Source organism: Gossypium raimondii, chromosome 11, assembly GCF_025698545.1.
Source record: "Gossypium raimondii isolate GPD5lz chromosome 11, ASM2569854v1, whole genome shotgun sequence".
NCBI lineage: Eukaryota > Viridiplantae > Streptophyta > Magnoliopsida > Malvales > Malvaceae > Gossypium > Gossypium raimondii.
The window spans coordinates 57,344,603-57,370,613 of NC_068575.1; the positions used below are offsets into that span (position 1 = coordinate 57,344,603).

The window sequence follows — 26,011 nt, forward strand, 5'->3', positions numbered from 1 at the left end:
CATAAAAGCCCTTTATTTTATTATTAAAGTAAATATATTTTATGTTTATGTGAATTTGATGAGAATAATTTATTAAATAAAAATTTACTAAATTTGATGAGAATAGTTTATAATTATAATTTATTTTTCTATTTGGGTTACATTTATGGGTGATCAGTTTTATTATTACTTTTAGTTTTTAATAAAGCATGTCCGGTATTTCTATTAATTTTTTAATTAAATCTAACATTAGCTAAGTGATAATTAAGATACTTAGAATTCTAATTAAGTAACAACTCTACTTCACTTTAATAAAAGTAGCATTCAAATTTTTAACTAATAACAATAAATTATAATTATAATTATCACAATTTTTTTGTCTTTTTCCTATATTTTATGCTTAGAGTTCTATTTAAATAACAATTCTATTTTAAAATTAGCACAATATTTTTAATAATAATTGTAGTTTAAATTATAATTATTTTGAAATATATAATTCTCACAACTTCTATTAAATTATAATTATTTTAAATTTATAAAGAGTATTTATATATAAAAATATTTTATTTAATTAAAACTTGAATTCTTATTATTTTAAATTCATCCAATTATATTCAATGATTTTATAGATTTATAGTTTTATTAATTAATAATATATTATGTTTTTTTAAGTAGAGCATTTATAATATATGACCAAATTAATTAATTTCACATTAATATATTATTATTTTAATTAATCTTACTTTTTATTATTATATAATAATATTAATAAATTATTATTCTAATGTAGTTTAGTAATATAATTAACAATAAAAGATATTTTTGTCGGTTCAAAAGTTTTTTCAAGACTCGTGCTTTTATATATATTATAGATAGATATTTTTATGATTTTTATCGGAGATATGAAAGATTAAATCACAACCTGTCATATTTCGTCATCTAATTGGTCTGTTAATTGATTTTAATGGTTAATGTAACGAAATGTGAAAATTATTTATGCAAGAGCTTAATTAATTTTCAGGTTAATGATAATGGCTCAACTGGGTTCAAATTAAGTCAAGGGGCTTAGTAACTTTTTTTGGTTTTTCTTAAGGGACTATTATAGCTATAAGCCTTTGGTAAACATAAATTTTTTTATTTAATAAATTATTCTCATCAAATTCACATAAACATAAAATATATTTACTTTAATAATAAAATAAAGGGCTTTTATGAGTAAAAATCATAGATTAAGAGCTTATTTAACTATAAAAATAGGTTGAGGACTTGTTTTTTAAATAAAAAAGTGAGTTGAAGAGGAATAAAAAGAAAATAATAAATAAGAAGGGCTTAGAAGGTAATTAGCCACATTTCAACTTTAGTGATGCCAATGAGAAAGGCACCATTGGTGGTGCCAATGAGAATGGCACCATTGGTGCCGCCATTCTCTTCCCCTCCATCAGCTTCTTTTTTTTTTTTTGTATATTTTGGTAAATAAAATATATATATATATATATAATGTTTTGGTATTTTTTTATTTTTTTTATAATAATTTGGTAAAAAACCCCTTTACTTTTTAATGTGGGCTACGTATGAGGTATAATACAAGTTAAACTACTTAAAAAATGTTTTCACGTTTTAAGTGTTTTTTGGAGGGTAATGTAACAAGAGTTCAATCAAATAAAACAAGCTAGTGGCTACCCAATACCACAAATTAGTAAAATAAATTAAAACCAGAAACAAAACAACAACAACAAATTAAACTACCGCAATTTAAGGCCAAGAGAACGTGCAATTGTTCCTTCCAGCCTCCATCGCTTTCTTCAGCACTTCATCTTGTGCCCAGTGTCTCTTGTCTTTCAGCCAAATTGTATTGCGTTGATTTAGCATTTCCATGATATCCTCCATAATGGGATCTCGACTCCAATGAATATTTGGCCTTTTCCTAGAGAAATTTGCCTGATTAATCTGTATTTACTCCAAATGTACTATGTAGCATGGTGTGTATCCTCTTTTTTGTAGTTGTCAACAGCTTGGCTTCCATACTCTTATAGCAATACCAAAGTTAGCATTGACATCTTTCCATGCCACCACTGCGGTGTATGAGCCTCCACTCCTTGTATTCTTTCAGCTAGTCCGTCATCTCTCATCCACCCCATGGTGTCTTATGCATCATTCACTTACTCTTCCATTCCGTTAGTTAAACCTTTTTTCACAACAAGAGATAAAGTTCTTGGAGGCGTAACTCCCTTGAAGCACACTTCATTTCTTTAAAGCCAAATACACCCAATGTACCTGCAAACTGTCATGTGAACCAGTGATAGCTGTAAGAATTATCTGACTTTTGAACAACCCATTTTTCAATCAATCTTTGAACATGTGTACCGGAAGCCTAACTAAGTTGAACTGTATTGCCTTTGAAAAGGAATATTCTAGGAAGAGATGTGTTAATACTAAATGATCAACAAAAAAAAATATAGCTTAATTTAATTAATCTCATCAAACCACAAAAACAATCAAATTTATGCATTTAAACCCTTTTATTCACACTTTACAAAATTACCCCTAAACTTTACCTCTTATGTAACTTAGTCCTAAAACTTGAAACTTTCAAATTTAACACATTTAAAATATATAGTCCTAAAACCGAAACTTTCAAATTGAACGCTAAAACTATGCTTGCTGAATTTCCTATATTTCTTGAACAACTTATATTACCAACTTAACAATTTAATCATTTAACAATAAACTCACTCTAAATTACTTTACAAAATAGTCTTATTTAACTATCAAGCACATAAATCTACCATCAAACTTCAACAACACATTTAAATCATTCATGGTAAGTCCTTAAACTTTTAACAGTTCTATGAATTAGTCCCTGGGCTAGCTAGATTAAGTGACAATGATCTAAAAAACACAAAATTTATTAAAAACGGAAGCAAAAATCACTTACAAACAAGCAACCTAAATGACCGATTCTCAATTTTCGATAAATACCAAAGGAAGATGATGATAGCTTGTTTGTTTTCTCTTGTTATTGTTTTTAATTACTTATTTGCCCTTAATGTTTTCATCCAAAAAGACCAATTTTTAACCTTTAACTGTCCACTACAATTTAAAAAGGCCAAATTATCACATAAGGCCTTCCAACCATGATTTGACAACCAAAAAGCACTTATAAATTAGTAACGTTTAACTTTTACAACTTTTATAATTTAGTTCTTTTTTATTAATTAACTATCTAAATAGTAAAATTATCTATCCAAATTTTAGTATGACACTTTAGTAACTCTATAAATATTAATTAAATAATAAAATACTAATTAGTTGGTCGAAATCATGGTTCAGAACCACTATTTTCGACATCACTAAAAAACGAAATGTTACATATATTATAGATAATGTATTCAAATTTCTTTTATAAAATATGAATAATAATTTAAATAGAATATATTTCTTAGTTCAATGTTAAGCTTGTAATTTTATTTATTCTTCACCTATTTTATAGTATTATTCATACCAACCAAAACAATGTAATATTATTACATCTTTCTTTCTTTTTTCGTAGAACAATTATTCATTTCTTGTTTCAGTTCATTGTAGCAAACCAACTATACCGTGAAATTGCCTAAAAGCCATCTTTTATATTAACAAATATAATAAATTTATGGTCTTTATTTTCATTTCTTATCGTATCATAAATTAAATTGATAATATTTCAGATCATAATTTTAAGGATAATATAAGTTTTGGCTCATAAATTTGGTAAGTAGGTCCACATTGACCCTAATTTTTATCACTTTAATTATTGAACTAAAAAATTGTTATTTATTTAAGGTCATCCTATTAATGACCGTGAAAAAAAGGGATAATGTAATTTTTTATCTCTAAACTTGAAAAGTATGTCCACATTGGCCCCTCAACTTGACAATTAGGTTCACTTCAATACTTGTACTCTTTTTGAGTCCATTTTAAACTTAACAATTAGGTCCATTTTGATTCTTAAACTTGAAAATATGAAAACTTGATGATGTGGCATTTTAAATTTAAAAATAAAAAATTTTAAATGATATAATATAATCTCAAATCTCTTTTGGATGGAACTAGCTTTTCTTAAATGACTTCTCCTTGGTAATATGATTATGTATAATAATATTATTTTGAAACTCTTATATCTTTTGACATTTAAACTTTTTAAATGTTAATAAATAATTATCCTAAAACAACTCCTTACTTGAGAAATTACTACTTTATTTTTAATACAAAAATATTTTTTACGCATCATCTGAATGTGATAAGTTATTATTTTTAAATAAAGGTGAGTATCATGAGTTGTAATATAATTAAAAAGTTATTTTATCAAAAAAAGGTTAAAAGTTTTGATCTCAAAATCAATATTTACTTATTTAACATATGTAATACCCGCTTTTGGCCCGAGTAAAAGGCCCAAACCGATTTAAAACAGTGGCCCAATTTCGAATATGGCCCAAATACAGTGGTCCAAAACGGATGAGGAAACCCTAGGGTTTCTGAGGATCAACAGCGCCGCAAGCCACCTCCACGCGATCTCCACCTGCACAGCAAGAAAGGAAATAAACAACAATGGCAAGAAAAATCAAGAAAATTGCAACAGATTTATTTCTTTGTTTTGTATTTTTATTATGGCTATAAAAAGCCATTGAGATACTCTATGAAAGAGGGTGAAGGGGATACAAAGAAAAAGAGAGAAAACAGATACAATAATTTTTTGAACACAAAGGTTTCTTTTTTTTTATTTTCGTTCTACATTATTGGCGTTCATCATTCTTTTACTATCTATCTATATTTTTTCTTTTTTCTTTTATTTTTATAGTTTGCTTAAAATAATAAAGAGGAAGAGAACGAGAAACTTACCTTTTCTGCCGGAACCACCGAGTTGTTGCCATCTCCGTCGTAATCGGAGCTTTGGCACAAGGCTGAGCGGTGGCACTCAAGGGTTGATGAAACCCTAAAGAAGCCATTTCATATGCGGCTTCAGAGAAAGGGGAAACAAAATTGTTTCCTTAAATTTGGCTTTTTTTTTAACTTAAAAAGAAGCAGACGGTGCCATCCAGTGGGGTCCACGCATTTCCACCCTAAGTGGGAAATTTGCACATTTAGACCTCCTCTTTTGCGACATGTTTGGATTAAACCTATTGTTCCTTTTTAATTTGGCCCAAATGTTTCTACCTTTGTTCATTTCAGCCCATATCGCTGCACACCGTTTTGGGGAGGCGGATTATTTCCGATTTGGCCCTCCATGTAATTCGCATGTCGCGATTTGGCCCATTATTTTGATTAAATTTCATTTATTTCTTGTTATTGTAGTTTTTTAACTATTTGGTTTTTTTTTTGCAATTTCGCTTTTTTTAAATTTATTTATTATTATTATTATTATTATTATTATTATTGGTATTGTAATTATTATTTTCATGTACATACAAACATTTTTATAATATATATACACTTTTAAAACTTGTTTTTTTTACTTTTGTAAATATGTAAATACGTATGCTTCTATACATTTTTTATATATATATTATTCTTCATAATTTTATAAACTAATAGTTTTCTCATATTTATATAATTATGCATGTTTATTTATTTTGATAATGTAGATATTATTTAATTATTTTAATATATTTTATATGTTCATATATATATAATTTACATATACATATTTATTTATTTATTTTTAATATGTTATGACTTTTGTATATATAAGTTTTATAACCCAAAATTTTATTTGTAAATCATATGTATTTTTCTTTAAAATTTCTATGTGTAGATTATATACATTCTTTTCTTTATTTATTTTGCTTGTTTTCTTCATTCGCTACTTAATTGTGTTTACATTTATTTATTTTATTTAATATTTTGCATGTCATGAAATATTGCTTTCATATATATTCATTTCGTTTATTTATTTGTTTATATTATTTTATGCTATTGATGTATTTATTATTGTTGTATTTATTATTATAGCATTTGTACGTATAATATAACATTACATCATCTTTTACTCAAATTTAAAAATAGAAAATTTTCAAAATAGAGATAATACTCGTATTTAGGATTTTTAAGAAAATTGAGCCCTAACGTATTGGGTTCCGATTTTCTTCGTTAAATCTAACGATCGAGCATTTCTCTTTAATCAAAAAAATAAGAACTCATTATTGGGAATTCAACACGTTGTGTCCTAACGTATTGGATGTGACGCATTGATTTCTCGAAATGAAGATTTTTCTCTAAAAAATAATAAAGGAAATATTCCGAGTTTGAGATTTTAAAGGAATTGTGCCCTAACGTATTGGGCCGCGATTTCTTAAATCTTGGATAAATGAATATTCTTTTAAATTTTTTTCATTATACGAGTATTCTGACCTAATTCATTTTGGAGGAAATTAGAATGTTGTGCCCTAACGTATTGGGTGTGTCATTTTTTCTTCTCTGAAATGATAAGGGTCTTAATACGTAACGTTTTAAGTTTTTTTTTTTGTTAAGGATTATATTTTGCAAATTCTCGATATTAAGACATTAATTAATTAACTAGGTACCAATTTTGGGCGTAATGAGGGTGCTAATCTTTCCTCATACGTAACCGACTCCCGGACCTGTTTTTCTAAAATTCGTAGACCAAAGTCGTTTTTAGGTGACCCAATCACACCTTAATAAAAGATTGGTGGCGACTCCCAATTTTTATTTTTTAAAGTCGACAACCTAAAACTTTTATTTTTCAAAAATATGGTTTCGACAGTTTGGCGACTCCGCTGGGGACTCTTTTTTAAAAAATTAAGAGAGTCGAGCCACAAAGTTGATTAATTCTTGTCTTATAGTCGAGAAAACATTTTTTATAAAAAAACTCATGACATCCTTCATTATCTTCTTGTTTAAATATTATTTGCATTATACATTTCATGAGCTGAACAATTTTACCTTTTTAAGTGGGAGCGAGAAACTAATCCTTCGTGAGGTTTTCACCTCCGTGCAGGGTAGTGGACTGCTTCCGGGATACATCCGTACCTATGTCTTCGTGAGATTTTCATCTTCGTGCAGTCATAGGGAAATGTATTCCCCTGAACTGAACTCGGTCCATATGAGCCTATAATGGGTGAGGATCGAGGAATTTGCTGGTTCAGGTACCTTTACCCTAGAAGCCGAACTTCATATGGTGAACCTTAGGAATCCACCTTAAGTAGAACTATACTGAACCCTAGTAGATATCCGATTAGGTGTTTTACTATTTTTTGATTATATTTTATGATACTGACTTTGTGTTTTTGTAACAGCCCAATTTTGACCCTAATCGGAATAGTGGTTTCGGGACCACAAATCCGAGTCTGAAAAATATTTTAATATTATTTTGTGTGTTTATGATGTGTGAATTTAAATGTGTGAAAGTTTCGTGAATTAATTTTGTTGTTTATGTGTTTAATTGACAAAAGTATCAAATTGCATAAAATGTGAAGTTTGATTATTAAGGTGTAAAGTGCTTATTTGATGGTGGCTTTTAAATATGAGGTTCTTAAAGGGCAATTAGCCCATTTTAAAGGATAGTGGACGGCAATGATAGTTAATATGTATAGTTTTATATATTAAATATAAAAGTTATAATAATAATATAATATTATGTTATTATATCATAAAACATAAAAGAAATCAACTTTTCTTCATTGTTTGTATCACCGAAAGTAGAAAAGAAAAGCTAGGTTTGAGAGCTTGAAATATTCGGCCCTTTTGAAAGCTTAATTCAAGGTTAGTTTTTGTTCGGTTTTGATAATTTTACGTTTTGAGATCGTTGCTTTGAATACTTCAAAACCCATGCCTTAATTTTGTGAATTGTTGATGATTTGAGAAATGCCATTGATGAATGCTTGAGCTTGTGATAGTTGATGATGAAATATGAAAGTTATGTGAAAGATTAACATGCTTTGTCTTTGAATTTTTGATGAATTTGAGTAATTAGGGTTAAGTTGTAAAAATAAAATTTTTGAGGGACTAAAATGTGAAATAAACAAAATGTGTGGGTTTGTATGGACACTAGGAATATTCGCCCTTAAGGAGTGTAGTCAAATTTTGTGTATTTTGTCTTTTGAGCAAAAGGACTAAATTGTGAAAATGTGAAATATTAGGGTAAAATGTAATTTGCCCATTTATGTGTTCTTAGACTAAATTAAATGAAAATATGTTTAAATGAGATTTATTTGAATATGTTTAGATCAAGAAACCAAGAAATCGGATTTAGATCGGGGGAAATCAAAGGTAGTTGAGTAGCCGATTTATTAGTCGACGATATCCGAGGTAAGTTATTAAGCATACATATTTGTGTCGTTTTAAATTATCTTAACATCTACTTAATTATGCTGAATTGAATTGATATATATGTAGTGATAAAAAAATTTTGAAATATGACGAATTGAGTTGTCGACTTCCAACACTAAGTGTGCGAGTATAAAAATATACGATAATGAGATTAGCACTAAGTGTGCGAGTTTAATTGAAACGCACTAAGTGTGCGAGTATAAGGGTAAAACACTAAGTGTGCGAGTTTGATTATTAAGCACTAAGTGTGCGTACTTATTAAATATTTTCGAAAGATTACTAATATCAAGTATTTGACTTATTGAGAAATTATGAGTAATAAAGTGAGTAATAATTATTTTGGTGGTATTCAAGATTAAGTTTTGTAAGTATTAAACCTAGGTGGTGATTATAATTGGAATCATATTTATTTAAGATGATTCTTTATATTTTATGATAATAAAATGCATAATGTACTTGGCCTTGTACTTAAATTTGAAGAAATGCTTGTAGTTGGGTTAATATATAGTTGGGTTAAATCATAGTATGAAGTGAATAATTATATTATACTATGGTAAGCTAAAGGTAAGATGATTTAGAAGTATGAATTGGTTAAATATTATTCTAGATGTTAAGTTAAATTGTAGAGTTTATTTGCTTGTAACTTACTAAGCTAAATTAGTTTACAACGTGTTGGATTATTGTTTTGATGTATAGATTTTGGTGATCGCTACGTGTTCGGGGATCGTCAGCTAAGCTCATCACACTATCGGTGTCTTCTTTTGGTATTTTGCTAAATTGTTTTCAAGTATATGGCATGTATAGCATAGTTAAAAATGTTGATTTTGAAACCAATGTGTTTGTGTAATTAAAAGCCATGCGAAAATGGCTTATCTCTTTTGTTTGAATTTGATTTTGATACATATAGTTAATGGACAATTTGGGGTATATGCTTATGTATCATGTGCATGATTAATTAGATTTAGATAATATATATTTGGCTTAGATATAAGTTCAATAATTATTTTCTTTTTAAAGATGTGATGACCTATTGTGTGGTACAGGTTTGATTTAGTGTAAGCATATTAAGCATGTAAATTAGGTACAAAATTAGAGGTTAATAGTGTATAATATGGTGCAAGTTGTCGAGGTCATATGAGCACATAACGGTAGTGAGAAAGTAGGTGCATTTTTGTGTTATAATTTGATGTATAATGCTATCCAATTAAAGCAATTTAAAGCTGCCAAATTTGATGTCCAATTTTGAGTGTATTGATGCTGCCCATTTTAATGTGTAATGCTTCCAATTTTGAGTGTATTGATGCTGTCCATTTTAATGTGTAATGCTGTTCAATTTTGAGTGTATTGATGCTACCCATTTTAATGTATAATGCTGTCCAATTTTGAGTGTATTGATGCTGTCCATTTTAATGTATAATGCTGTCCAATTTTGAGTGTATTGATGCTGTCCATTTTAATATATAATGCTGTCCAATTGTGAGTATATTTAAGCTGTCTAATTTGATGTATAATGCTGTCCAATTTTGGGTATATTTAAGCTGTCTAATTTGATGTATAATGCTGTCCATTTTGAGCATGTTATTGCTGTCCAATTTGTTGAATAATTGCTGTCCAAAATAGAGTTGGTTCTTTATGTCGTAGTATGTTACATAGTTAATCATTTATTAATGAAATAAATGTATGCAAATAGTAGTTTTAATATCGGCTCGGCATATGATATGTAATGATAAATGTTAATTCTTAAAATGTTTTAAGTATTTGAATGATATAAAAAATTTTATTAGTAAAGCATGATTGATATTTAGTGTGGATTGTTAATGACTTATATTTTAGCGAATAAATTGTTTTTGATAATTAGGTGAAATAAATTCAGATTTTAAATATATATATTTACATATTCAAGACACATATTTATATGCAGCTTGATATTTGGTTCATTCTGTTAAGTGAAATGTTTCAATATTTAGTATCACTCCTTAATCCTAATCCAGCGACGGATATGGGTTAGGGGTGTTACAGTTTTATTTTAATTGCATGACATGACATTTCATTTCATCATAAAAAAAGAGGTGTTGATTCATGTTCAATTGCTAAATAGAGAGCTTGTCATAAGGAAATGAGTTTCTTAATAAAGTGGATGACAATATGGTTGTCCGAATATGACCCAAGAAAACGTGATAAGAGAAGGATGATAATTTAATGGAGGACTACACGACTATGGCTCCGTTGCCCAATGATTCAAGATGACAAAAATTATTCGAGAGCTGCTAAACCTTCTTAAAGAGAAGCCAAAGAGCATCACGAGGATGAGTGAGCAATGAATTGTGGCCCGGATCGAGCAAAAAGGAGATAGAAGAGACGTCCTTTTTGAAGAGTTCGTGAGATTTATCTTAACGCCCGAATGAAGAAAGAAAATCGAATGTCTTCGCCTATGAGGGCAAGGCCGTATAAATATTCATTTTATGTAAAGAGATTTGTTTTTTAGTAAAGTTCTCTAAATGGAATTGAATCAGAATCAACATCTCTTTATGCATTCATTTCATGCATTCGCATCACATGATATCATAGCATTAAAGTCCACTAAAAGATTATAATTAATTTAAATCACTCCTCAGTTAATCTGGAAACCAATCAACCTACCAAACACCACTACGGCACTCGATCGAAAACTAAAGACATGGATCAAAGGCTAAAACAGTTCCAGAAGGAAATGCAAGAACAAATGAATGAGCAGCTTGAGAAGATTCAACAAAAGATGATGGATAAAATGATGGAATCTCAGGGGAGTATGATGGCTAAAATAACTCGATTGTTGACTAGGGAGTTGATAAAGGAAGGGCTCATGCTCAATATTGAAGAAGGAGACAATGAGGACCTATTTATTCCCGAACTTACCTCTCAACCAATGGAAGTATACCAACAAAATCCTCCATTACCATCAACCTCGTATGCGGTCTTGTAACACCAATGAACTTTCAAGCTAGATCGAGCTCGACCACGAGACAACCTTGCTAATCCCGCTATCCCTGACTTCGATGAGACAGTTGAAAAAATGAATGGTGAATTACCGAAACAGCTCGAAGAAGAGTACAAATGGCTGGAGGAAAAACTTAGAGCGATGGAAAGTACTGAAGGCTACCATGGAATTGACGCTAAAAAATTGAGCTTGGTTCCGGATTTAGTACTCCCTTATAAATTCAAAATGCCTGAGTTCGAGAAGTACAATGGAACTAGTAGCCCCGAAGCTCATGTTACCATGTTTTGTAGACGGATGACTGGGTATGTTAATAATGACCAACTGCCGATTCATTATTTCCAGGATAGCCTCGCAGGGGCAGCATCCAAGTGGCACAATCAATTGAGACGTACCCAGATTAATTCATGGAGAGATCTAGCACAGGCGTTCTTAAAACAGTATGGCCATGTGACTAACATGGTACCTGATAGAATTACTCTTCAGAATCTAGAGAAGAAGCCTGGTGAAAGTTTCATGCAATACGCACAGAGATGGAGGGAGGTTGCTGTCCAAGTTCAGCCATCTCTTCTAGAAAGAGAGATGACGATGCTTTTTATTAATACATTGAAGGCCCCATTCATCACACATATGTTAGGGAGTGCAACAAAAAGCTTTTCTGACATAATCATGAATGGTAAAATGATTGAAAGCGCCATAAGGAGCGAAAAAATTGATGCTAGAGGAAATAACAGAAGGCAAGCCTCAAAAGAAAAGGGAAATGAGGTGAATAGCTTGAATACGTACAGCAAATCGATTGCTAATCAATCAAGACAAGAATTAGGTGTGAAGCCAGGTACTGAAAAGCTCCAGTTCACGCCAATTCCAATGTCGTACAAAGAATTGTATTAAAGCTTATTCAATGCGCATGTTGTTTCTCCTTTACATGTGAAGCCTCCACAGCCTCCGCAGCCCCCGTATCCCAAATGGTATGATGCAAGTGCACAATGTGATTATCATGTAGGAATTACGGGGCATTCTATAGAAAATTGCATTACCTTCAAAAAACTAGTTGAAAAATTCATCAACATGGGTATTGTCAAGATAGATGGCTCATCTAGTGCCCCGTCATGATTGAATGCAGTATATGAAGGGGTGTCGAGAAGTGTTCACGATGAAACAACTGAAGAAGAGACCTTGTCAGATTTTCACCCTTATAGACTTGGGAGTGTTTTAAATAATTAGATTGCAGAAGAAACCCCTGTAGTATTTAGAGATTACTTAGAGTAATGTTCAAAACACACTTGTTGCCTTCAGCCTAGAGGCAATAAGAATTTCTTTATGAAATAGGCTCATGTCTGAATGTCGTTATTCTAATAAAATACATCTTTGCATTCATTTTTTTAAGCCAATATTCTTTCATTTTTTTCGAATAATTATATTTTCATTCTTTCGGATCTTCTTCCATATTATTCTTTTATTCATTCATAATTGTACAAATGATTATTCATACATTCTTTTGTATATTCTTTGGTACCTACTATGGGTCCCCAGATATCAATGACATGAGTGATGCTGTTACGGACTCAGAAGTTCCTTTTGAGTGGGATCTGTGTTTAGAGGGATCTCATGACTTTAAAGATGACATAGATTGTAGTCTATTTTTCAAACTTGTTGAGGATGGTAGAACAGGAATGAAATCTTACCTCATGATGAGACAATGGAGATTGTGACCTTATGGGAACATGCATAACCGAAGAAATGAAGCAGAACCTTGTTGAGTTACTTCAAAGAGTTCAAAGACGTCTTCATATGGTCATGCTTGGGTAAGCACTGACATTGTAATTTGTACAACAATGCGATATCAAAAATTTACAGTATGTTCAAGATTAACATCATGAACAATGCATTTAGAATTCTTTGCCGGGGCAATGCCTTCTTCTTTGGCTCATCATGGTTTAACCCTTTGAAGTCAAGTTGTCATTTCTCCGTTGTTGGATTTCATATTAATTGAAGAGGAAGATCCAAAGTTTTCGTCATAGTTAAATTTTGCCCTAAAAGGCTCTATAAAAAAATTTGATCACAAAGAAGATCTTACATTGGTTCTGATCGAAAGGGAATAACGAGGACTTGTCTAATCCTATGAGTTCAGATTAAAAAAAAGGGTCAAAATCATAAAAATAAAAAAAATGATGAAAAGAAAAAGAAAAGGAAAATGGAGAGGCCAAAGTGAAAACCCGCAAAGGGCACCTTGAGACCAAAGGGGATTTGAGTTGAAAACCCGTAAAGGGCGGCTCAAATATTGATCAGAATGAGGCACGAGGTGATCAGAGCAACTCGAATTCTAACCAGATTGGGGCATGTGGTGATCTTGTTATACCTGAATTATCAGGAAAGGGTAAGCAACATCTTGGGGCATTGGCAGAGTACTATGGATCTCCTAAACACATGTCAAACTTAGAAGAGTCTTCAGAAAGTTTGTACAGAGAAGCTCAAGCTGCGATATTTGGGGCACCCAATATTCATACTATTTATACTGAGTTTGTTATTTTTGGGATACTTCATTCTTTTCCAAGATACACATTCCCAATCAATTTCTTTGCTATCCTTATTTACTATTTTTGATAATCTATTCCTTTCGAGCTATGCTCAGAACCAATTGTATTCTCATCCATTGATATACCCTTTTTGCAAGCATGTTGCATTAGAATAACGATTAATGGACTAATAAAACTTTCATGAAGGAAGTTTTGCATATTACTCTAGAAGTTTCTAAATAATACGAGAACCTGAAATAGGACTATTGTTTAGAACGCACCAAGTTTAAAGCTTGGGAATCTGAAAAGGAATAGTAAATTAGAACTTTCTCTTTGGATTCTGTTATCAAAAACATTGATTGAGCAAAATGACAAGATAAACAAGTAAGCAATGATCACCAGACAATAGGAAGAGATTTCCTCGGAGAAGAAAGTCTTCATCTATGCATGAGCCTTTGGTACAACACTCGGGGAATGGTGTAAGGGACCAGAGAGATTTAGATCCTGTATCCTTGAATAGTGATAAGAGAGGATTCAGAAAAGCCATACATTTCTACCCTCAGGCTACAGTGGGAGAATGATGATACAAATTTTGCGCCCCAATGGATTAAACTTGGAGGTTCACGGTGGGGGGCAACCTGGCTAAATGTTTCTTCAGAAAAGCCAGTCAAGCAAGAAGGCGTTGTAGCACGTCAGTCACAAAACCTTAATAAACTTCGAGTAATGACGACCTAAGCGGGATCATACTCGGAAAAATAAAATTTTTCACTCATGCAAACACCATTCACACATGTCTAGTTAGGAGCATTTGATGCATTTTGATCATGCCATCCTAAATCATTAGGCATAATTAGGTTCATTATACAGGTCATGTTCCACAGAGAACAGATCAGTGAAATAGCAGATCTTGCCTTCCTGCATTGACAGCGAAGCAGATCAAATATGGCGGATTTTACCTCCCTATGGTTATAGTGGAGTACATTGAAGCCAGTAATTCTACTTCCACGGACAACGATGGAATGGATTGAAGATTTGGATCTTATCTCCTAAGCGATAGTGGAGCGGATCGAAGATGGCGGATTTTACCTCCCTGTGGTTATAGTGGAGTACATTGAAGCCAGTAATTCTACTTCCCTTGACAACAGTGGAATAGATTGAAGATTTCAGATCTTATCTCCCTAAGCAGTAGTGGAGCAGATTGAAGATGGCAGATTTTACCTCCCTGTGGTTATAGTGGAGTACATTGAAGCCAGTAAGTCTACTTCCCTGGACAACAGTGGAATAGATTGAAGATTTCAGATCTTATCTCCCTAAGTAGTAGTGGAGCAGATCGAAGATGGCGGATTTTACCTCCCTGTGGTTATACTGGAGTACATTGAAGCTAGTAATTCCACTTCCCTGGACAACAGTGGAATAGATTGAAGATTTCAGATCTTATCTCCCTAAGCAGTAGTGGAGCAGATCGAAGATGGCGGATTTTACCTCCTTGTGGTTATAGTGGAGTACATTGAAGCCAGTAATTCTACTTCCCTGGGCAACAGTGGAATAGATTGAAGATTTCAGATCTTATCTCCCTAAGTAGTAGTGGAGCAGATCGAAGATGGAGGATTTTACCTCCCAGTGGTTATAGTGGAGTACATTAAAGCCAGTAATTCTACTTCTCTGGACAACATTGGAATAGATTGAAGATTTCAAATCTTATCTCCCTAAGCAGTAGTGGAGCAGATCGAAGATGGCGGATTTTACTTCCCTGTGGTTATAGTGGAGTACATTGAAGCCAGTTATTCTACTTCCCTGGGCAACAGTGGAATAGATTGAAGATTTTAGATATTATCTCTCTAGGCAGTAGTGGAGCAGATCGAAGATGGCAGATTTTACCTCCCTGTGGTTATAGTGGAGTACATTGAAGCCAGTAATTCTACTTCCCTAGGCAACAGTGGAATAGATTGGATATTTCAGATCTTATCTCCCTAAGCAGTAGTGGAGCAGATCGAAGATGGCGGATTTTACCTCCCTGTGGTTATAGTGGAGTACATTGAAGCCGATAATTCTATTTCCACGGACAACGATGGAATAGATTGAAGATTTCAAATCTTATCTCCTAAGCGATAGTGGAGCGGATCGAAGATGGAGGATTTTACCTCCCGTGGTTATAGTGGAGTACATTGAAGCGATAATTCTACTTCCACGGACAACAATGGAATAGATTGAAGATTTCAGATCTTATCTCCCTAAGTAGTAGTGGAGCAGATCGAAGATGGCGGATTTTACCTCCTTGTGGTTATAGTGGAGTACATTGAAGCCGTAATTCTACTTCCACGGGCAACAATGGAATAGATTGAAGATTTCAGATCTTATCTCCTAAGCGATAGTGGAGCGGATCGAAGATGGCGGATTTTACCTCCCTGTGGTTATAGTGGAGTACATTGAAACCAGTAATTCTACTTCCCTGGGCAACAGTGGAATAGATTGAAGATTTCAGATTTTATCTCCCTAAGCAATAGTGGAGTAGATCGAAGATGGCGGGTTTTACCTCCCTGTAGTTACAGTGGAGTACATTGAAGCCAGTAATTCTACTTCCCTGGGCAACAGTGGAATAGATTGAAGATTGTAAGTCTTATCTCCCTCCAGTTGCAGTGGAATAGATTGAAGCACTAGCTCCTATACTTATGAAGATGCAGTGGAGCGGATTAAAACCTTGAAAAAGAAGAAGAATAAGAAGAGTACCAAGATCCAGCACGACTGGGCAAAATCAGGAATTTTTAAAGTTTTTGCTCTGTTCCTGTTACACGACAACGAGCAAAGAGGGGCAGCTGTAATACCCGATTTTGGCCCGAGTAAAAGGCCCAAACTGATTTAAAACAGTGGCCCAATTTCGAATATGGCCCAAATACAGTGGTCCAAAACGGATGAGGAAACCCTAGGGTTTTTGAGGATCAACAGCGCCGCAAGCCACCTCCACGCGATCTCCACCTGCACAACAAGAAAGGAAATAAACAACAATGGCAAGAAAATCAAGAAAATTGCAACAGATTTATTTCTTTGTTTTGTATTTTTATTATGGCTATAAAAAGCCATTGAGATACTGTATGAAAGAAGGTGAAGGGGATACAAAGAAAAAGAGAGAAAACAGATACAATAATTTTTTGAATACAAAGGTTTCTTTTTTTTTTTCGTTCTACATTATTGGCGTTCATCATTCTTTTACTATCTATCTATATTTTTCTTTTTTCTTTTATTTTTATATTTTGCTTAAAATAATAAAGAGGAAGAGAACGAGAAACTTACCTTTTCTCGCTGAACCATGAGTTGTTGCCATCTCCGTCGTAATCGGAGCTTTGGCACAAGGTGGCAGTGGCACTCAAGGGTTGATGAAACCCTAAAGAAGCCATTTCATATCTTGCTTGAGAGAAAGGGAAACAAAATTGTTTCCTTAAATTTGGCTTTTTTAAAACTTAAAAGAAGCAGACGGTGCCATCCATTGGGGTCCACGCATTTCCACCCTAAGTGGGAAATTTGCACATTTAGACCTCCTCTTTTGAGACATGTTTGGATTAAACCTATTGTTCCTTTTTAATTTGGCCCAAATGTTTCTGCCTTTGTTCATTTCAGCCCATATCGCTGCACACCGTTTTGGGGAGGCGGATTATTTCCGATTTGGCCCTCCATGTAATTTGCATGTCGCGATTTGGCCCATTATTTTGATTAAATTTCATTTATTTCTTGTTATTGTTGTTTTTTAACTATTTGGTTTTTTTTTTTGCAATTTCGCTTTTTTTAAATTTATTTTCTTATTATTATTATTATTATTATTATTAGTATTATTATTATTGGTATTGTAATTATTATTTTCATGTACATACAAACATTTTTATAATATATATATACACTTTTAAAAACTTGTGTTTTTTTTACTTTTGTAAATATGTAAATACGTATGCTTCTATACATTTTTTATATATATATTATTCTTCATAATTTTTATAAACTAATAGTTTTCTCATATTTATATAATTATGCATGTTTATTTATTTTGATAATGTAGATATTATTTAATTATTTTTAATATATTTTATATGTTCATATATATATATAATTTACATATACATATTTATTTATTTATTTTTAATATGTTATGACTTTTGTATATATAAGTTTTATAACCCAAAATTTTATTTGTAAATCATATGTATTTTTCTTTAAAATTTCTATGTGTAGATTATATACATTCTTTTCTTTATTTATTTTGCTTGTTTTCTTCATTCGCTACTTAATTATGTTTACATTTATTTATTTTATTTAATATTTTGCATGTCATGAAATATTGCTTTCATATATATTCATTTCGTTTATTTATTTGTTTATATTATTTTTATGCTATTGATGTATTTATTATTGTTGTATTTATTATTATAGCATTTGTACGTATAAAATAACATTACATAATCTTTTACTCAAATTTAAAAATAGAAAATTTTCAAAATAGAGATAATACTCGTATTTAGGATTTTTAAGAAAATTGAGCCCTAACGTATTGGGTTCCGATTTTCTTCGTTAAATCTAACGATTGAGCATTTCTCTTTAATCAAAAAAAGAAGAACTCATTATTGGGAATTCAACACGTTGTGTCCTAACGTATTGGATGTGACGCATTGATTTCTCGAAATGAAGATTTTTCTCTAAAAAATAATAAAGGAAATATTCCGAGTTTGAGATTTTAAAGGAATTGTGCCCTAACGTATTGGGCCGCGATTTCTTAAATCTTGGATAAATGGATATTCTTTTAAAATTTTTCATTATACGAGTATTTTGACCTAATTAATTTTGGAGGAAATTAGAATGTTGTGCCCTAACGCATTGGGTGTGCCATTTTTTCTTCTCTGAAATGATAAGGGTCTTAATAGTAACGTTTTAAGTTTTTTTTTGTTAAGGATTATATTTTGCAAATTCTCGACATTAAGACATTAATTAATTAACTAGGTACCAATTTTGGGCGTAATGAGGGTGCTAATCTTTCCTCATACGTAACCGACTCCCGGACCTATTTTTCTAAAATTCGTAGACCAAAGTCGTTTTTAGGTGACTCAATCACACATTAATAAAAGATTGGTGGCGACTTCAAATTTTTATTTTTTAAAGTCGACAACCTAAAACTTTTATTTTCAAAAATATGGTTTCGACAACATAAATTACTATAATTAACTTAAAAATATAAATTACAATAATTTTTTCGAAGGAGTTCATAAGTATAAATGGTAAATAATACATATTTAATTAATTAAAATTAAAATTATTAAATACTGAGTATAACAAAGATGGAAAAATATGAGTAGAATCCAAACATGACATTTGTGTGTAGTAAAATTCATATTTGACTAAAATCTCAAAACCTCAACCTTTACCGATACAACTAAAAGCTCGTGGGCAGATTTCTTTAAAGTTTTATAGGTTTATTTTTATCATATTTATATAATAGAATTTCACGCGGTCAATTAAATTAGCATATAAGCACGATCTTGCATTTTTATTTTTATGACTATATTATCATCCATCATCATTACGCCCTTTTCTTTGTTGTTATTATTGTACTTAAAATGTCTTCAATTGCAATCAAAACTTTATTTCCCGAGTCCTCAAGCAAAGTTCATTCTTGGTTTTCAAGATTTCACTTTCATACTCTTTCCCACCCAAAAATTGTGCAAAATTATTTAATAAATGCTTCTTCATCGATGCTTGACCTTAATGCACGTGGAAATCATTTTTAATAATAACTCTTTACGCCCCAATAATAATGAAATTTTAACTATGAATCAATAAAATTAAACAATTTTCTTTTAACTTACTTCAATTAGCAAACAATGCAAGAATAGTGATAAAAATATGAATTATATTTATACCCAAATGAAATAATTATATGAAGCAATTAAATTAAATATGAATTATCAAATAACTTGCTTCAATCAGAATAGTGTTCAGATAAATAGACCTCGTACCTCTTTCCCATGTTAGCTTATTATTATAAATATTTGGTCTTTAAAATAGAAAAGAAAATATGTATATAAAAGGAAGGTAGAAACTCTTAAAGTCTATGAATTATATTAAAAGCTAACATTTGGGTATAATTAATTAGGAGCTTCAATTTTAGAGCCCATGTGAAGCTTTTCAAGAAATGTGACCACAAACTTGCGGAGAAAACAGAAAGGGAAAAACTCAAAAATTGCATTATATTTATATATAAAAATAATTAAAATTCTGTCAACAACAAAAGAAAGAATGTATTAAATATATATAATTAATTATTAAAAAGATTATAAATATTTTCCCTCCTAAACGGTTTTGCCTGCAGCATCAAGGAAGGTTTCAATGTCATTTGAATACAGACCAGAATATGCATAGCTGTTAAAAAAGAACCGCGTTGAGAATATTTTAATACATTCTGAATACGGCACCGTTTCACTTGCCAGCCAATTTCAGTTGATATAACTTTTCAGTCGCTCATCACTTTACATATACACCCCCTTCGTTCTTTTGTACTGAAAGGAATTTTTGGAATACGACAAGGGTAAAACCGGAACAACGTTGAGTATAAAATCACTATCCCCGCTTCTCTGATTTTCATATCGTTGAAGAAGCAAAGCTCCTCTCTTCCTGCTCTTCATTTTCCTCTGAATTCTTTGTCTCTATTTAAAAAAAGCAATTTTTTTGAGGTAAATTGTTGCAAATTATTCTATTTTTATTTTCCTTTGATGTTCTCTTCGTTGATTTGAGTTGAGTTTGCTAGTAGTGTTTTTCTTGCGTCTTGTTCTGCTTCGAAGAATGGACTCTTTTATTTTTTTCTGAGTTGTTGGTTCTTGATCTGAGTTTCCATTTGGCAAGATTCATATTTTCCTACTCTTTTGACATTGCTTTTCCATGAATTAAAATCGGTACTTTTTGTCTTTGTTAGTTGATGTTGCTCTGTTTGTTAACTGGCTCAAATTTTGCCTCTTCTTGAGAGGTTGTTCTTGATCTGAGTCTCTATTTGACTAGATTCAAAATCACTTTCTTTTCTATCATTTTTTTCATGAAGTAAAGCAAATAGTTCTCAATTTTGTAAAATAAGCTGGTCTTGATTGGTTTGACCAAACAGATCTGTTTGTCAAAATTTGATTCGTGGTTGATCTGTAAATTATCTTAATATTTTGGTTAAGGAATTTGAATGGGAACTTTGAATCACAGCTAATTTCTATGGATCTGAATTGAATTCTGCTGATTTCATTAGTTCCCCTTTAAAGTTCCGGATCTGTTTTTTCTTTTTTCTGATCTGTTTGTCAAAATGTAACTTGGGATAGTTGTCGGTTCTTCAGTGGCTTGGTCAGATCTGATGGTATATTCTTCTCTGGTTATTGTTTTATATGTTATGCTTCAGTATTAGTTAATTGTCTAAGAGAATCACGTAGCATTATCAGAGCTTAGCCTAGTTTTCATGTTTAAAGAAGCATTTGGAAAGGTGATAGTGAGATACTATAACACTTGCTTATGAGATATATTGTTTTCTGATAACCACATTACATAGCTTAGTTCCGTGTCTACACACAACTTGTCATTTGGGTCTTATTGTTTTCAAAATGAAATTAGTTGTTAAGTGTCTTCTAGGTTTATGATTCGGTTTGTGCGGCTTTTGGGTAGATCGAGGAATGGTTTTCACCATTATGGTATTTGAATATTTGCTTCTTCTTTTTCAGGTGCTAAGTGTACAAAAACAAAATGAAGATCTGTTGCATTGGAGCTGGTTATGTCGGTGGGCCTACAATGGCTGTGATCGCGCTTAAATGTCCGGATATTGAAGTGGCTGTCGTTGATATCTCTGTACCTAGGATCGCTGCCTGGAACAGTGACCAGCTCCCTATCTATGAGCCTGGTCTTGATGGTGTCGTGAAGGAGTGTCGTGGCAGAAACCTTTTCTTCAGCACTGATGTAGAGAAACATGTGCGTGAGGCTGATATAGTCTTTGTTTCTGTCAACACTCCCACCAAGACTCGGGGGCTCGGAGCTGGCAAAGCTGCAGACCTTACATATTGGGAAAGTGCTGCCCGCATGATCGCGGACGTATCGAAATCTGACAAGATTGTTGTTGAGAAATCAACAGTCCCTGTCAAAACTGCTGAGGCAATTGAAAAGATTCTCACCCACAACAGCAAGGGAATCAAATTCCAAATCCTTTCGAACCCTGAATTTCTTGCTGAGGGAACTGCAATTCAAGATCTTTTTAACCCTGATCGTGTTCTTATCGGAGGCCGGGAAACCCCAGAAGGCAATAAGGCTGTCCAAGCATTGAAGGAGGTTTATGCCCATTGGGTTCCTGAGGAGAGAATTCTCACCACCAATCTTTGGTCTGCAGAGCTTTCCAAGCTTGCTGCCAATGCTTTCTTGGCTCAGAGGATCTCATCCGTGAATGCCATGTCTGCTCTTTGTGAGGCAACCGGGGCTGATGTTACGCAGGTCTCTTATGCTGTTGGTAAGGACACAAGGATTGGACCCAAATTTTTGAATGCTAGTGTCGGTTTTGGTGGATCCTGCTTCCAGAAGGATATTCTAAATCTGGTTTACATCTGCGAGTGCAATGGCCTTCCCGAGGTGGCAGAGTATTGGAAGCAAGTCATTAAGATCAATGACTATCAGAAAAACCGATTTGTTAACCGTGTTGTTTCCTCGATGTTTAACACCGTTTCAAACAAGAAGATTGCTATCTTAGGGTTCGCCTTTAAGAAGGATACCGGTGACACTAGGGAGACCCCTGCCATCGATGTATGCAAAGGACTCTTGGGAGACAAAGCTCGGTTGAGCATATATGACCCGCAGGTGACCGAAGACCAGGTGCAACGGGATCTTTCCATGAACAAGTTTGACTGGGACCATCCTCTTCACTTGCAACCCATGAGTCCCACGACTGTTAAGCAAGTCAGCTGTGTGTGGGATGCTTATGAGGCAACCAAAGATGCCCATGGAATTTGCATTCTGACCGAGTGGGACGAATTCAAGAAACTCGACTTCAAGAGGATATACGACAACATGCAAAAGCCGGCTTTTGTTTTCGATGGAAGGAACATCGTGAACGCGGATGAGCTGAGGGAGATTGGTTTCATAGTGTACTCAATTGGTAAGCCACTGGATCCATGGCTCAAGGACATGCCTGCAGTAGCATAAATGTCAATCGATTACAGATGGAGTCCGGGTCAGTTTGATTCATACCTATTGATTTTTGTTTTTGATGAAGAGTTGTGTTGTACCTTGTTTTTCCCCCAGCCACAGCATAATTGGAATTTTACCATCATAATGAAGATTTAAAAGGCTCTGCGTTGTGCCTTTAATTCTTGTCGTCTGTTAGGAAACTTATATTGAGTTCGATCAGAACTTGTGTCATTTGTAGAATGTTGAAATTTCATAAACGATTTGTCTCTTTAATGGAATACCTTTTTTATTCTCAAAAAGGCAGTGCATGCATGCATGAATGATCACAAAATGGAATTGTTGAAGGTTCCAAATTACATGCTTTTAGGGAACAGTTGCACCGACTACAACGTGATCAGACCAACACGTACGCCTCAAAACTATCAACCTTAAACCATTAAAATTTAGCCCTAAGTTTTTATATATCTTTACGCTTTAAAATTATTAAAAGAATTTATTATTTTAAATTAATTTGCACTACAGGTGATTCAATTACTGTTTTTTTTATACTTAACTATGAGAAGTTTAAGATGGTCAAGTAAATTTTGTTTCCTCACGAAATTATGTAAAGTTGTAAAATGATCACTTAACTATTTAATTTTATTTTTTAGTCACTCAACTATCTTAAATTTTTGGGTGTTTCTATTTTTACATTAAGGACAAAAATAATTGAATAATTAAGCAATCATTTTGTAAGTTTACATAGTTATGTGATAAAAAACCCATAATTGGGTTACCTCTTATATAGTTTACCCTTAATAAATATAATTTATAATGAACTTTTCAAAATAAATTTAGAAAAAGGCTTAAATAAAAAATTTGATCTCGAACTATATTAATTTTCTCATTTAAGTATATAAATTATTTTTAATAAAAATCAAAATTGGTGAAAGAAAAATAAAAAGAAAATAAATAAAATATCATATGTCTGTTAAGAAATTTTTAACAAAATTATAATTTATGTACTACTTTTAATAAAAATAATTTAAGTACATAAATAAAATATATATAATTTAGGAACTAATTTTTATTTAATCCTTTAAAAATAATTATAACCTAAGGATTTTAACTTACAATACATTAATTTTTAATCATTAATCTTGATATCACAATCAAAGATGTATTTATCTTTGGCATAAAATTTTATATAATTTTTTCATTCACGATTTAAATATTTACTAATAATCCCACCATCCAAACATGAATGGCCTTTGGAAAACGCAACATTCGTCTCTATTAGCATAATTGATTGAACACCCAACGTGCTTCGCATACATTATTATCATATTTAGAGAATGCCATTGGAGTGACACGTGTCATAATATTTTTAGTTAATTATTCAAGTATAGCTGTTATTTCATATTATATATTTCTAATTTTTTTTATCTCAATTTAGTATTTAAAGTATATTTAAGTTATGTTTTATGGTTAATTTTAATTGATGTTATAAAAAAATGTTTTAGCTATTTTGACCAATGAAAAGTACCATATAACATGTTATGATAAATAAAAAAAATACCACGTGGTCTTCTTTTATAAAAAATGTATTTATTTTATAATCAAATTATAAGCCTTAAAAATTATAAAAATAAAAATAAAAATATAAAATCCAAAAATACATATAAAAGGAATTATAATATATAAACTTTAAAATAAACATGAAATAACTATATAAAAAATTTAAAAAACTAAAAATTGTTTAATGTTTTATCTTTTGACTTAAAATATATTTATTAAATTAAATTAATAAAAATAAAAATATTTTTAAATTAAATTTATTTCCCACGTCCTCCAATTCTCTCTCCTCTTTCATCTTCTTCCCCACTTTTTCTTCTTCCTTTCTCCATCTTTTTACACAATAGAAAAAAAAAATCACCATTGCTAAAATCTTTTTCATCACCACATAAACGTATCCATATCATAACTAACGATACACCCAAAAATAAAAGTAAAAGCATGAAAAGTCATAAATCTAATGTTGAGTACAATCAACTTGGATTAAATTGTGCATTACTTGATTGATGTAAATGGCGAACGGGACACTTATAAAGGGGAAGAACTTTAACAAAAACTGTAGATAACCAACGGTGAAAAATACTCAAATTTGGAGTTGAAGTTTTGAAATTGGTTTATAGGTTTAGAAAAATCTAATATTCTTTTAAGAAAAATGAATGTCGAAAACAAAAAGAGAAAATCGAAAATAAAATAATGGTGAAATTTGAACTTAAACAGCCACTGGCAAATGACAACTAACAGTGGATCAGGTGGCCGGTGGTGGTTATCTACCGGAAATTTCAATGTTGAGTTTGAAACATTAAGAATATTGATTTTAAAAAATAATTGATGCTATGCAAGTTCTTTTAGGAAATTGATACTATAATAATTTTTAGATTATATATACTTCTAATTTTTATATTTTTATTTAAAGATGACACATGGCCCTTTATTATTGGCTAAAATAGCCACAGATTTTTTAACTTCAATTAAAAATTGGACCAAAAACGTAGTATAAACATACTTTAAGTATTAAATTGGGAAAATAATTTAGATGTTAAAGTGAGAAAATAAGTATATCTTAGGGACCAAATCGAGAATTAAGACTTCCAATTATATAATAATGGAAATTTTTAATTTTAGATTAAATTTTCTAATTTTTCTATTTAATTTTATACTTTAAATGACTTATTAAGCCTTCTAATTTAAAAAAAAGAGTCATTTTAACTATTTATTTAATTTTTTATCCTTTTAACTCTTAAACAAATTTTGTTTGTCAAATCACCTCAAAATAGATGGAAAAGTTGACACAAATTAACTTTGCTAACATGATGAACACGTGAATGCTATATTAGAAATTAATTAAAATTTAAATATAAAAATTCAAAAATTCAAAAAAATAAAAAGTATAAAATTATAAAAATATTTTTAAATATAAAAAATAATTAATTACTAACGTGACAAACATATAAATTTTTACGTGGATGCTAAGTTAATAAAATTAACAGATGATTAC

The 26,011-nt window shown here is 31.4% G+C and overlaps 1 protein-coding gene and 1 long non-coding RNA gene across 2 annotated transcripts; both read left to right on the top strand.

Annotated features, from left to right (window-relative positions):
* Positions 1 to 7,647: 7,647 nt before the first annotated feature.
* Positions 7,648 to 9,166, top strand: LOC105801446 (uncharacterized). Its single transcript, XR_001135926.2, has 3 exons — positions 7,648 to 7,734; positions 8,198 to 8,280; positions 8,998 to 9,166. It is a non-coding gene; the product is annotated as an uncharacterized LOC105801446 (long non-coding RNA).
* Positions 9,167 to 20,330: 11,164 nt separating this feature from the next.
* On the top strand, positions 20,331 to 23,261 carry LOC105802497 (UDP-glucose 6-dehydrogenase 1). The gene is made up of 2 exons (XM_012634176.2): positions 20,331 to 20,498; positions 21,516 to 23,261. The coding sequence occupies exon 2, from the start codon at positions 21,538 to 21,540 to the stop codon at positions 22,975 to 22,977; it is 1,440 nt and encodes a 479-aa protein (XP_012489630.1). The 5' UTR covers positions 20,331 to 20,498; positions 21,516 to 21,537; the 3' UTR covers positions 22,978 to 23,261.
* The last annotated feature ends 2,750 nt before the right edge of the window (positions 23,262 to 26,011 follow it).

Bases quoted from the DNA above. Each gene is read 5' to 3' on its own strand.
- LOC105802497 (XM_012634176.2), top strand. From the start codon at position 21,538: ATGAAGATCTGTTGCATTGGAGCTGGTTATGTCGGTGGGCCTACAATG.